The sequence below is a fragment of the Triturus cristatus genome, chromosome 7, assembly GCF_964204655.1.
Source record: "Triturus cristatus chromosome 7, aTriCri1.1, whole genome shotgun sequence".
Lineage (NCBI taxonomy): Eukaryota > Metazoa > Chordata > Amphibia > Caudata > Salamandridae > Triturus > Triturus cristatus.
The window spans coordinates 1795189816-1795202858 of record NC_140590.1 but is presented as its reverse complement, the minus strand read 5'-3'; the positions used below and the strand labels follow the sequence as shown (position 1 = coordinate 1795202858).

Genomic DNA, 13043 nt, shown 5'->3' with positions numbered 1-13043 from the left:
TCCTTTGTGGCTGACGGATCGCTTCAACTATGTCCATGCCTGCTCAGCAATGCCTCCGGCTGCATCGTCTGTGCCATCCTTGGAAGTCACTGTACCTGTGTCTGGAGTATGTTGCTATGCCTCCATGTGGAAATGGTCCCTTTTCCGCACTATGCATGTGTGTACTCTCAGAGTAGCACACATATGGTACTTGTTCTGCAGGGTATTTGGTCACCTGACTGACAATTGAGGGCATTGTATCTGTGGGAAGTCCACCCTATTCCTTCCATGGGAGACAACAACTTGGTGGCTGTGCCTGCACCTGTACATTCCTATCTGTCCTGGAATGTGCGTGACACTGTGTGTTCCCTTTGGCTCTCTTGGTTTAGTAGGCTTTCACATAACTATACAGTCTTGTAACATGATCTCAGTGTGTGTATTGTGCTGCATCCGCCAGGGATGGGTATGCATGTGTCATTTGCCATCACACCCACATGTGGCGTGTCATGCAGTGGGGGGAAGAAATCCATCCTCATGGGTGTGGGACACTGCTGTCAGTGATGTGTTGATTTGGCACTCTCAACATATTCGCACATTGGGGATGCGTTCATGAACCCATGGCGTTGTGGTCATCTGAGGATGATGCACCCACCCCTCACATGTCTCTGTCCACTGCTGGGAGTGATAGGCACCCACCCCTCATATGTTTGGGCACTGCTGGTAGTGATAGGCACCCACCCCCATCTCTCTGTCCACTGCTGGGAGTGATAGGCACCCGCCCCTCATATGTCAGGGCACTGCTGGGGGTGATAGGCACCCACCCCCATGTCTCTGTCCACTGCTCGGAGCGATAGGCACCCACCCCTCACATGTCTCTGTCCACTGCTGGGAGTGATAGGCACCCACCCCCATGTCTCTGGCCACTGCTGGGAGTGATAGGCACCCACCCCTCATATGTCTGGGCACTGCTGGGAGTGATAGGCACCCACCCCCATCTCTCTGTCCACTGCTGGGAGTGATAGGCACCCACCCCTCACATGTCTCTGTCCACTGTTGTGAGTGATAGGCACCCACCCCTCACATGTCTCTGTCCACTGCAGGGAGTGATAGGCACCCACCCCTCACATGTCTCGACACTGCTGGGAGTGATAGGGACCCACCCCCATCTTTCTGTCCACTGCTGGGAGTGATAGGCACCCACCCCTCACATGTCTCTGTCCACTGCTGGGAGTGATAGGCACCCACCCCTCATATGTCTCGGTCCACTGCTGGGAGTGATAGGCACCCTTTCCCATCTCTCTGTCCACAGCTGGGAGTGATAGGCACCCATCCCTCACATGTCTCTGTCCACTGCTGGGATTGATAGGCACCCACCCCTCATATGTCTGGGCACTGCTGGGAGTGATAGGCACCCACCCCCATATCTCTGTCCACTGCTGGGAGTGATAGGCACCCACCCCTCATATGTCTGGGCACTGCTGGGAGTGATAGGCACCCACCCCTCACATGTCTCTGTCCACTGCTGGGAGTGATAGGCACCCACCCCTCATATGTCTGGGCACTGCTGGGAGTGATAGGCACCCACCCCCATCTCTCTGTCCACTGCTGGGAGTGATAGGCACCCACCCCTCACATGTCTCTGTCCACTGCTGGGAGTGATAGGCACCCACCCCTCATATGTCTGGGCACTGCTGGGAGTGATAGGCACCCACCCCCATGTCTCTGTCCACTGCTGGGAGTGATAGGCACCCACCCCTCATATGTCTCTGTCCTCTGCTGGGAGTGATAGGCACCCACCCCTCATATGTCTGGGGACTGCTGGGAGTGATAGGCACCCACCCCTCACATGTCTCTGTCCACTGCTGGGAGTGATAGGCACCCACCCCTCATATGTCTGGGCACTGCTGGGAGTGATAGGCACCCACCCCTATGTCTCTGTCCACTGCTGGGAGTGATAGGCACCCACCCCTCATATGTCTGGGCACAGTTGGGAGTGATGGGCACCCACCCCTCACATGTCTCTGTCCACTGCTGGGAGTGATAGGCACCCACCCCTCACATGTCTCTGTCCACTGCTGGGAGTGATAGGCACCCACCCCCATATCTCTGTCCACTGCTGGAAGTGATAGGCACCCACCCCTCACATGTCTCTGTCCACTGCTGTGAGTGATAGGCACCCACCCCCATGTCTCTGTCCACTGCTGGGAGTGATAGGCACCCACCCCTCACATGTCTCTGTCCACTGTTGGGAGTGATAGGCACCCACCCCCATGTCTCTGTCCACTGCTGGGAGTGATAGGCACCCACCCCTCACATGTCTCTGTCCACTGCTGGGAGTGATAGGCACCCACCCCCATGTTTCTGTCCACTGCTGGGAATGATTGGCACGCACCCCTCACATGTCTCTGTCCACTGCTGGGAGTGATAGGCACCCACCCCTCATATGTCTGGGCACTGCTGGGAGTGATAGGCACCCACCCCCATGTCTCTGTCCACTGCTGGGAGTGATAGGCACCCACCCCTCATATGTCTGGGCACTGCTGGGAGTGATAGGCACCCACCCCCATGTCTCTGTCCCCTGCTGGGAGTGATAGGCACCCACCCCTCATATGTCTGGGCAATGCTGGGAGTGATAGGCACCCACCCCCCTCATGTCTTTGTCCACTGCTGGGAGTGATAGGCACCCACCCCTCACATGTCTCTGTCCACTGTTGGGAGTGATAGGCACCCACCCCCATATCTCTGTCCACTGCTGGGAGTGATAGGCACCCACCCCTCACATGTCTCTGTCCACTGCTGGGAGTGATAGGCACCCACCCCTCACATGTCTCGGTCCACTGCTGGGAGTACTCTGCAGCCACCCACCCAACCACCCACACCCTTGGTGCAGAACACTGCTGCCCTGTGCATAGGTACGGCCTGTACCACCATTGTAGTGGTGATGTAGGGGTACGCGCCATACCCACGCCCCCAGAGAGTGGGTACGGCCCGTACCACCATTGTAGTGGTGATGTAGGGGTACGCGCCGTACACACGCTCTGGGTGTGTGGGTATGGTGCGTACCCATACATCACCACTACAATGGTGGTACGGGCCGTACCCAGGCTCTGAGGGCGTGGGTGCGGCACGTACCCCTACATCACCACTACAATGGTGGTACGGGCCATACCCATGCTCTGGTGATGGGTATGCATCCACGTCCACTTCCGTTGTGATGGTTCGTGGGAATTTGTATGTACAGGTCATTTTAACATTTTTACTTGGGTGGGGGTTATGTTTCCTGCCCCTCGCCCCCCCTTTGCCCCTGGGTGTTGTGCTGACCTTCTGCGGCGTCTGCGTGGGTTTCTGTGCACCAGGTCATAGGCTATGAGGGCTGGGATGACACATAGGATGGGGTCCATGGCTGTCTGTTGCGTACTGGTGCTCCTTCTTCGCGTCGTCCTCGATTTCCCGGCAGTTTTTGGCTGCCGTAAAAAAAGATCCGTGCGGAGTGAGATAGGCACGAATCGTACTTGCTGGTCCGTAAAACGCTGCCTGACTCCGTCCGTACGTCACGTCCGCGATGTCCCGGATCGGAATTGTGGGTATTTTTTCCACACTCGTAATTTTTTACGATTCGTACAGAAATGGTATTTCTGTACGAATCGTACTTGCTTGTTTGTAAGGTGGTTTTCCCGGGTAAGAGTCGTATGGAGAAAACGCTCCGAACGACGATTCGTACCCGGGTTTTACAGGATCGGAATTGGCACCTTGATAGTAAACATGTAGATGAAAGTGGGTGAGGCCTGCGAGTACAAACAATTCTGGAATGTAAGCATGGAACATTAGTTGCAATTAAATAAATACCTAAAGAATTATTAGTGCACTACACATTGTCACCTATTTACAGAAATAAAACTAATATACATAAAAATCTTTAAAACCTAGGCGGTAAAGAGCACTTGAGGGATGTCCTGGAATTATTGTTGAGTGTGATGGAATTGTCAGCATTGGGCTACCCATCACTCACGCTATTATTTTGTTGCATAAAATAAATCATCTTGATGTTGTTTAGCAGTAGCAACATTGGAGCTTAGAACAGGTAGAGAAATAACATTAGAAATGGGTATGACACTTCCACCAGTGGATGATTGATTACCTAACAGATGAGGATTGTCATCCTTTTCATCTTCAGTAGGATTGTAAACAGACAAGATCTTATGAGCTTGAAAATAAGTCAACTGGAAAATTGTTTCTCTATTCTACCACCCCTTTTTATCTAAAAAAAGAGAGCCTTTAGAAACTTTCAAAACTTGAGCAGGACATGAGTAATTCGAAGCACCTTTATTAACCTTAATAAGGTTCCTGACCATGACTCAATCACCTAATATTAATTTTTGATTTCTAGTTTTGTGTTTTAAGTCAAAGTATTTTCTCGGTAAGTTTTGACACGCTAAAACAGTGTTCTTCAACTTTTGTTTATCACAGCATGCAACACATGTACTACTCTTATTTTTTATATCTTTTAACCAATCTGGACACACATTCCCCCTGTGTTCTCTCTTTTCTTGCAACCGGAAAGGTGAAATTCCAATGGTAGAATGTGGAGTGGTTAAGTATGACTGGATTTATTTATGTAAGAAATCATCTACTTATACATTGCATGCCAAAGCTGATTGTATCCCCTCCTTCACAAATGTATTCTCTCTTTCAACAAGGCCATTTGAAGAAGGGAACTTGATATGATGAAAGAAAGTCTTTCATTTTTTTTTTAAGTCAACATGTGTGCCATTGTCTGTAACTAACTCCTTTGGACGTCCTTGCACGCTAAAATTCTTGTCAAAGCATGTATTAAGAAAATGAGCTGGGTGAGTATGTGAACTCAAAACTGTCCACCTTGAGGATTATTTACTTTACCATACTGTGTCAGTGCAGCACCACAAAACACGTTCTTCATTTATCTAAATGGGATTTTGAGCAACAGGCTAACGACCCAGGCTGTGACAAAGATCTCTACAAAGAAGAAACAGTAAATAACTTACAATCCATAATAATAATTAATTAATAATCAAGCATGATACAATGGTGAATAGATAGAATACTTGTAAGTGACTATTGTGGCACTGAACAAACACTATGAGGCCCATTAGTATGTCGGGCGGTGGCGATCCGCCCGACAATTTCTCCCGCCCACATGCCAATTCCCCCCACCATATTACTGTGGCAGGGGGAACCCCGGCGGATGGAAAGACCGTCCACCGGATTTTCGCCAGCAGGCAATCCGCCCAATTGTCTACCGGGCAGAAAAGCAGTTAATATGGTGGCGGTGTCTGGTAGACACCGCCATCCATATTATGATGCATGCGGGGTGTTGCCTTTCGCTATGGAAAGGCAGGCGGTTCTTGCCATTGGGGGCCCGTAGCGGGACCCAGGGATTCTGGGGGGTGCACATTGCATCGGGCAGTGCTGAGAGCACCGCCCGCCGCAATGTCAAGAATGCATGATGCGCCCGCCAGTGTGGCGGGCGCATTCTAATGTCACCCATGGGACCCATGCACCTATTGTGGGCGGTCCCATTATACGAAAGGATGGCGGGTGGACAAAGTCTGCCCGCCATCCTAATGATGCTCTATGTATTATGCATGAAATGTACACAGGTCATTTAAAGCCGAGTTGCTGAATGTTAAATGTATTTGGAAAGTCAGAGAATAACAGAAAGGGCATAGTTATCAATTATAATGGAATAAGCGGGTTTATATTTAATCTATGTGAAAGAATCATATGTCATTGTGTACATCTACTTTATATAAAGGAAGGTCCAGTTTAGGGAGGGTCCCAGGTTCTGATGTATAAGAGAGTAGTCATTCAACAAGTCATTTAGTGAGGCGTCTTTCAGTCCCAGCAAGGAAAAGCTTCACCTTACGAGGTGTTCCCACAATAATATTCTTTTCACTACATTTTTAAAGACTGGGTAGGAATGGCTTGTTCTGAGAGTAGGTGGAATTAAGATTCCACAGCTTGGGTGCACAGTGAAGCAATGCTTAAGCATTCTTTTATTTCTGCAGATGGAGTTTTCAAGCATTAAGGTATCTGAGCTTCGTAGATGATGTTGACCACCCAGAAAAAAATGTTAAGCAATATTAGTATTCAAAGAGAATACTTTTGTGAGTAGTGCAAGCAGGTTTGAGAGTGCATTTAGCCTTAATCTGGATCCAGTGCAAAGAGAGAAGGATTGGAGTAACATTGATACATTTTTATTGGCCCCAGAAACCAGTCTGACAGCAGCATGAATTGCTGCTTTGATAGGAGCAAAATACATTTTTTGTAATCCAGTGAATACATACATTTCAACAGACACAGCTCAGGCGTTTGCTTCAATGTACGTCAGTGGGGCAAATTGAGTACCCCATTTTTATTTTTCAAACTCTCCATATTTGTTGTTTCAAAATAATTGCACGTATGTGAATAAGAGGTTGCTATAGTCCATTCTAGATAATAATACAGACTGGATCACTTGCTAGTATTCTTCAGCTGGAATGAAGGGCTGTATTACAAGCAGGAGTCTTGTTTGAAGCTGCACTCTTTTGTTTAGGATTTATTCTAGGGTTGACTGTTTGAAGTTTTGCATGAAGCCCAGGGGTCTGCCACAGCCAATAATTGCTTGGCAACATTCTAGGATATTGAGAGCAATTAGACATAATTTGTCAGAATTTGCTTAAGGGGAACACAAGAAAAGAGGCATGTAAGAAATTGGGTTACTAGTTGAGAGGTATGAAACCCTTCTATAGCAGCAACCCCAATCTCTATCAGGGTAAAACACAAGCAAACCCCAAACTAAGCGATGCTTAACCCTCTGGTAGCTTGGCACAACAAGAGTAAGGGTTAATTTAGAGGCAATGTGTATAGTTGTATGCAGCACTTCAAACAGTAATAAAGCGAAAACACAACACAATGAAAATCCCACACCAATTTAGAAGAGTAGGGTAAGATGTAGTAAATTATTTGAGACCACAATGACAAATATGAACTCAGTAGAACCAGAGATATGCAATTTTAAAGATTTCAGGTAAGTAAAGCGCTTGAAAGCACAAGGTGCCACCCACAGCTATCTGGCTGTGCGAGACCAGGTGAAGGTCAGGCAGACTGCAAAGAAGCATGGGCCAGATACAGGGACCAGGTTAGTCCTTCTATAGGAGTTACCTTCAAAAGACCATCATGAAGAGTTGGAAGGGACTGTGAGGAGTAGAGAGAGAGAGTCACAGATGGCCACCAATCTAGCATGAAGAGCAGACCAGGCATCGCCGCTGGTTCTTGCTGGAGATTTGCATTGGCAGTCTCCATGGGCTGTCAATGCTGTAGCACAAAGTGTAGGTATTGAGTTGCAGCGTGTTGCATGAGGTTGCTGTGGTACGAAAAGTCAGATTCTCCACAGCTTTGTGTCGGCAGGGGGCACGGCTGGCAAGATCTTGGTGGAAGCTGGCCTATTCGCTGTCATGAAGAGCCCAACATTTCAGGATTTCTCAATCTTCTTGGAGAGGAGCTCTACTGATTTGCCCCCAAGAGTCCAGGACCTGAGCAGCACCTCTTGGGGGTTAGGAACTCACTCCAGCGGAGGCCAGCAGAACTCAGGCAGATCCAGTTGCAGGTGTAGGCAGTAGGCCAGCTGGGCAGATACAGGGAGACCACAGGAGCTGGGTTTGTTCCTATAGCTCAGAATAGGAGGTGTGTCTGCTGACACTTAAGGTCATTTCATCCTGGGTTAAAGGGTGCAGGTCCATTCTCCCTTGTCAGCAAGCAGGACAGCAGAGTATCAGGGCAGCTCAGTAGTAATCCTCATTTTCACAATGGTAACTTAAATCAGACTTTACCTTTAAAGAGGGCTTTAAATTACAGTTAAACAGACACCAATCTCAAAATTCCTGTCTGCTCCCAATTGAAAGTTGCCACTTAATATATGTAATAAGGGAACCCAATGTAATTAAATGGGAGAGATAGGCCTCACAGTACTGAAAACTATTTAGCAGTTTTTCATTACCAGGACATAAAAAACTCATAAGTACATGTCCAAAAGTCACTGCATCCTGCCCTTTGCGCAGTGTGGAGTCTACACTAGGGTGGGTTTATGTATGAAAAAGGAGGTTTGGGCCTGTCAAGTGGCTTATCTTGCCAGGTCGAAATGGTAGTTTAAAATTGTATAACCACACTGCAGTGGCAGGCTTGAGACATGTTTAAAGGGCCACTTAAGTGGGTGGCGAAATATGTGCTGCACGGTCATGAATAGCATTTAATTTACTGGCCTAGGAACATGTAGTACCTCTTTACTTGGGACCTGTTGGTAAATTAAATATACAGATTGGGTATAAGTCAATCTTACCAAGAGAGAGCACAAGCACTGTGCACTAGTTGGCAGTGGTAAAGTGTGCAGAGTGCTAAAGTCAGCAAAAGTTAAGTCAGCAAAAACAGGAGGTCGGAAGGCAAAACATTGGGAAAAAAAACACACTATCAATGTCAGATCAAGTTTTATTGGGTTTTAGTGGCTCATAGTTACGTTACCTTATGCTTTTGTATGTTTATATATTTAGGGATTTGCACAAACCGCCATCAGGCTCAGAGTCTTTTTTAATAAATAATTATATTCTTATAGCGTCTCTTCTCTTGGGGTGAGTCAAGTGGGTGTTATTATAACATTAAAGGACGTATTGATTAAAACAGATATTTTCGTTTTCTTGCCATCAGCTTGCAAGATATGTACAATGTCGAAATGAAGGTAATTTCAGATGAAAAATTAAATAACTGCATCATCAAAATAGATCTTCCCACCTCTGAGTCTTCATTGCCCATATATGCATAACTTTAACAAGGTCTTTCTTTAGATGCCAAAGGCATTTGCAAACTGAATTAACTAAGTTATAATTGAAATACCTTGAGTAAAAGCCCCTTTGTCCTCATCCATAACCCTAAACCCTTTGGCTTAATGCCAGATTACAACATTTATATTCCCACTCTTGCCTGATATATTACTATTTCATATTCTCAAATGGTAGCAGTATCTGCTTCAGAGTTAAAGTGTTATTAGTAAGACACAAACCTTCACCAGGTTTACATGAATACTTTTCAGAGTTGGCTAACAGGGCAACAGCAAAACTGGCAGTTACTCATTCCATTCTTCCTACTTTTGGCTGAAAAATCCTGACCATCCTAAATCCTGCTGGGCCTGGTATTTCCTCTATTGCAGATATAAACCAGGCAGCAGTCTGTCTAAGATCTGCTCTTTAAAAAGATTTGGAAGTAGGTGATTATTCCAACCATATAGAGAACAGTTTTCTCATTTTAAAGAATGGACAAATTTGCCTTTTTCAACTGCTTGCTTATTTACAGTCTGTACAGGCGCCAAGCTACATGTGAACATGCCTAGTGGCAGTATACCAGTACACAGTATAAGGCAACTATCCCTACAAATGACTTTCTTGAATCTGGAATAGTACCATAGATGTATTTAAAGGTTCATTGCTATGAATCTTTCAAGATATGTAAATGCTCTTTTTTTCCTCACAAAACCGAAAAATTAAGATAATACTGAGACCATCTCCAACTTATGAAGAGTACCTATGTTTACGTTGGTCCCCAATAGATATTTAAGATCAGAAAAGGCATCTACCATTTTTGGTTTTGTTTCTGACAAATACTGTTATGTCCTCATCATGTCGTGCTCAGGGCTAGATGTTCCCAAACTATCATGGCAGCTGCTGTTATTCACTTGTTTTTGTCTCATGATGTTGGATATGCATATTTGATGAGGGATTCACATTTCCATTGCCCTATGACTTTGACATGCTTTATTTGAATATCCAAAGCCTGGGTTCAGAAGCACAACATATTTGGAAGATTGGTTTCTTGGCATTTAGGACTTGAACATTTGTCCTCTAGTGTATCATCATGTACCACTAAAATATACAGCCATGACTGAGGATCTACTTATAGTCTTGCAGTTGTCAATTTAATTGTGATTGAGAAGTCTAATATAAACTCAGAAAAAATACAAACATTTATCGGTCTACTCGAAACACAGAGATTATAAGCTGGGGAGCTTAAACAATAATTAAATCAATAACTTGGAGCATCAGTCTTGATTATTTACAGCCTTCATCTTGTATTCACTGTATGATAAAGGTGTAGTAGCATAACCTCCTACTGATTAATCCTATTGGGTCTTAAAGATGATATTCTACTGGTCAAGAGACATTTGATTATATGAGTAACTATCCTTTTGTCTACAGATCCTAAATATAGGATTCAGGTATGTGACAACAGCCTAGATCCCATTGTAAAGGCAATCTTGACCTGTGGATTCTCCACCAGAGATGTCTGTATTTCAACATTAAAAAGGAAGCTGTTTTTAACCTGTTGGTCAAAATTCACTCTTTGTCTTCCGCAGGGCATTTATAAATTCTTTGTTTTTTAGACTATATATAATAGGGTTGCACAACGGAGCAACAGCAATGTATGACAAGGACATTATTTTGTTGTCTTTCACTGAATATGTTGAGGTAGGACGCATGTATGTAGAGCAGACAGATCCATAGAATAAAATAACAATAGTTAGGTGGGAGGCACATGTAGAGAAGGCTTTGTGCCTCCCACCTATTGATTTTATTTTCAGAATTGAAGAGACAATATTGATATATGATATGGTTACCAGAACAAATGACAGTATTCCGACAATTGCACCAACTGTGTAGGTTAAGACCTCAAAACTGTTAGAGCTGCTACAAGATATCTTCATCAAGGCTGTCACGTCACAAAAGAAGTGGTTGATTCTGTGGGACTCACAGAAGGTGAAGGTAGACAGTAGTACTGTATGTCCTGCTGGGATTATGAGACCAAAAAGCCAGCATCCCACAGCCAGCCAAAAACATACAGCCACGTTCATTATTCTGCTGTATCGTAAGGGATTGCAGATGGCCACATACCGGTCGTAGGCCATGACTGTGAGAAGAAGGATTTCTATGGACACCATAACCATGAAAAAATGCATCTGAAGGAGACACTCAGTGAGTGACACTCGGTTTTCAACAAGAAAGAAATGGGATAGCATTGGTAGAAAGATGATTGAGCTGTAAGTGATTTCAATGAGGGACAGATTGGTGATGAAGAAGTACATTGGTGTGTGTAGATGTAAGTTTGAGTATATTGTTGTCATAATGAGCAGGTTCCCTATTAAAGTTACCAAGTAAATCAGAAAAAATGTAACAAAAAGCAAAACTTGCAAATGTGGGAAATCGGAAAATCCAACAATCAAGAATACTTCCTGTTCCTCTAAGCTCAGATTTTCTTCTTTCATTTATGAAAGGTCACAGTTTGCTGTTGATAAACACCTGAAAACAAATACGTAAAATTAGTACATCTGAATCTTATGCAAAGGGTTATCGCATACATGCATAGTGTCAAAAAGAAGTTTAAAAAAGAAGAATTGAAATCAATCAAGGAATGTGAAGACAGAGTTGTACATAACAAGTTTTATCTTATGGATGAAATATAGGATGTATTTTGCACCTTACTAAAGGGAAACTCTGGAGTCATGCTTTATCTCACAGATGAGACTTAAGGCTCAAGCTAAATCTCATAGGTAAGAAACTTGGGAGTCAAGCTCCATCTCATAGATGAAATCCAAAAGCCAAAGAATGCCTGGGATTTTTTCTCTTTCTGCGCAGAGGGGGCATGGCCTAAATTTATGATGAACTGCTCTATGAAGGGGCGGTCAAGACAAATTTGTTTATTATTAGCCCCTGTCTTAGGGAGAAAAACTAAGATTATTGGAATTCGACCACAAAGAGCTATCAACAGCTGAGATTAATTCAAACACTCTCTGATTGTTTTCTTGTATTGGTATGTAATTGTGAAGCTGTCACCCCCATTGAATCAGCAAATTAGTACTTTTTTCATTTTGGGCTATGCAGTTCAAATGGATGAGCCTGTCACATTTCTGGGTCTAATAATACTATTCAAATGTGTCCAGGTAACCAGTTTACTTGCTGTGTAAATGCTGAAAGCTGCAGCTTGGATTTCTTCTTTTTACACTCTTATCTTGCATTATCTAGCTAAAGATTTAGGGCCTTAAAGAGGGGTTTCTGTACATCTTTTAAAACAAAACTTCCATTTACATTAACGTTTAACAATGAACTTCTACTCTAGTGGAAATGTGCCACCAGTCGGATTTATGAAATGAGGATCTGTTTTGTATCTATAAAACGTGGAGTGGCATAGAAGCAGTTTTATACTTGGTAATGAGACATAAAAGGAGTTTTGTGCACACTTTGACAATGTTGTTTTATTCATATGTAAAAATAATCCCCTTATTGCCTGGTTATCCCTATTTGTTTACTGGACTTTATTACTGCTAATTTGCCTATTGTATGTGCTGTGACCCATAAAATATGTAGAAATTGGCTAATACCTGATTGGCATTTTAAATTTTCTTATCAAATCTAAGTATTTCGGTGTAATCTACTTGGTGTATCTGGTTTGAGCTCCCTTGCTGTTGGCCTCAAATCACATCTAGTTTCGAGTCTTCTGTGACCATTAACTAAAATTGTTGACCTGCTCTTCTTGGCACGTTTTCCACTTAAATGTTTTAAAATTCATATCTCTGGTTCTCTCATTGGATGTGTTTCCTTGTAGTGTCATCTAGCTTATTACATTTTTCTAAATTTTTATAAATTGGTGTAGGGTTTTTATTATGTTGCATTTTTTACTTATTGCCTGTTTGGTACTTGCTTGACTTGGCATCTTTTGGCGTGCTTCCCCTGAGTTTTTGCTTTCTGACTACCCGGTTTTGAATCTGTTTGTGCTGGCTTAGTGTTTCTGCGCACTTTTCTCAGTGCTGAACAGTGGTAAAGTGCAAGTGCTCCTGGGGTACAATGTGTTATGGATTGGTGTTTCCATGATTAGCCTATTTGATTTATGTGTCAGTCCCTAGTAAAGTGCACTGTGTGTGCCATGGACTGAAGATCAAATGATGTTGGTGGGCTGCAGCACTGGATTGTGCCACCCACCCAAACAGCCCGTAAATGTGACTCTGGCCTGCC

At 44.3% G+C, this 13043-nt stretch overlaps 1 protein-coding gene across 1 annotated transcript; it reads right to left on the bottom strand.

The window, feature by feature from the left end:
* Positions 1 to 10366: 10366 nt before the first annotated feature.
* Positions 10367 to 11299, bottom strand: LOC146813173 (olfactory receptor 5V1-like). The gene has a single exon (XM_085615284.1). The coding sequence runs from the start codon at positions 11297 to 11299 to the stop codon at positions 10367 to 10369; it is 933 nt and encodes a 310-aa protein (XP_085471410.1).
* Positions 11300 to 13043: the final 1744 nt, after the last annotated feature.

Coding starts and splice junctions, on each gene's coding strand:
- LOC146813173 (XM_085615284.1), bottom strand. CDS start 11,299: ATGAAAGAAGAAAATCTGAGCTTAGAGGAACAGGAAGTATTCTTGATT.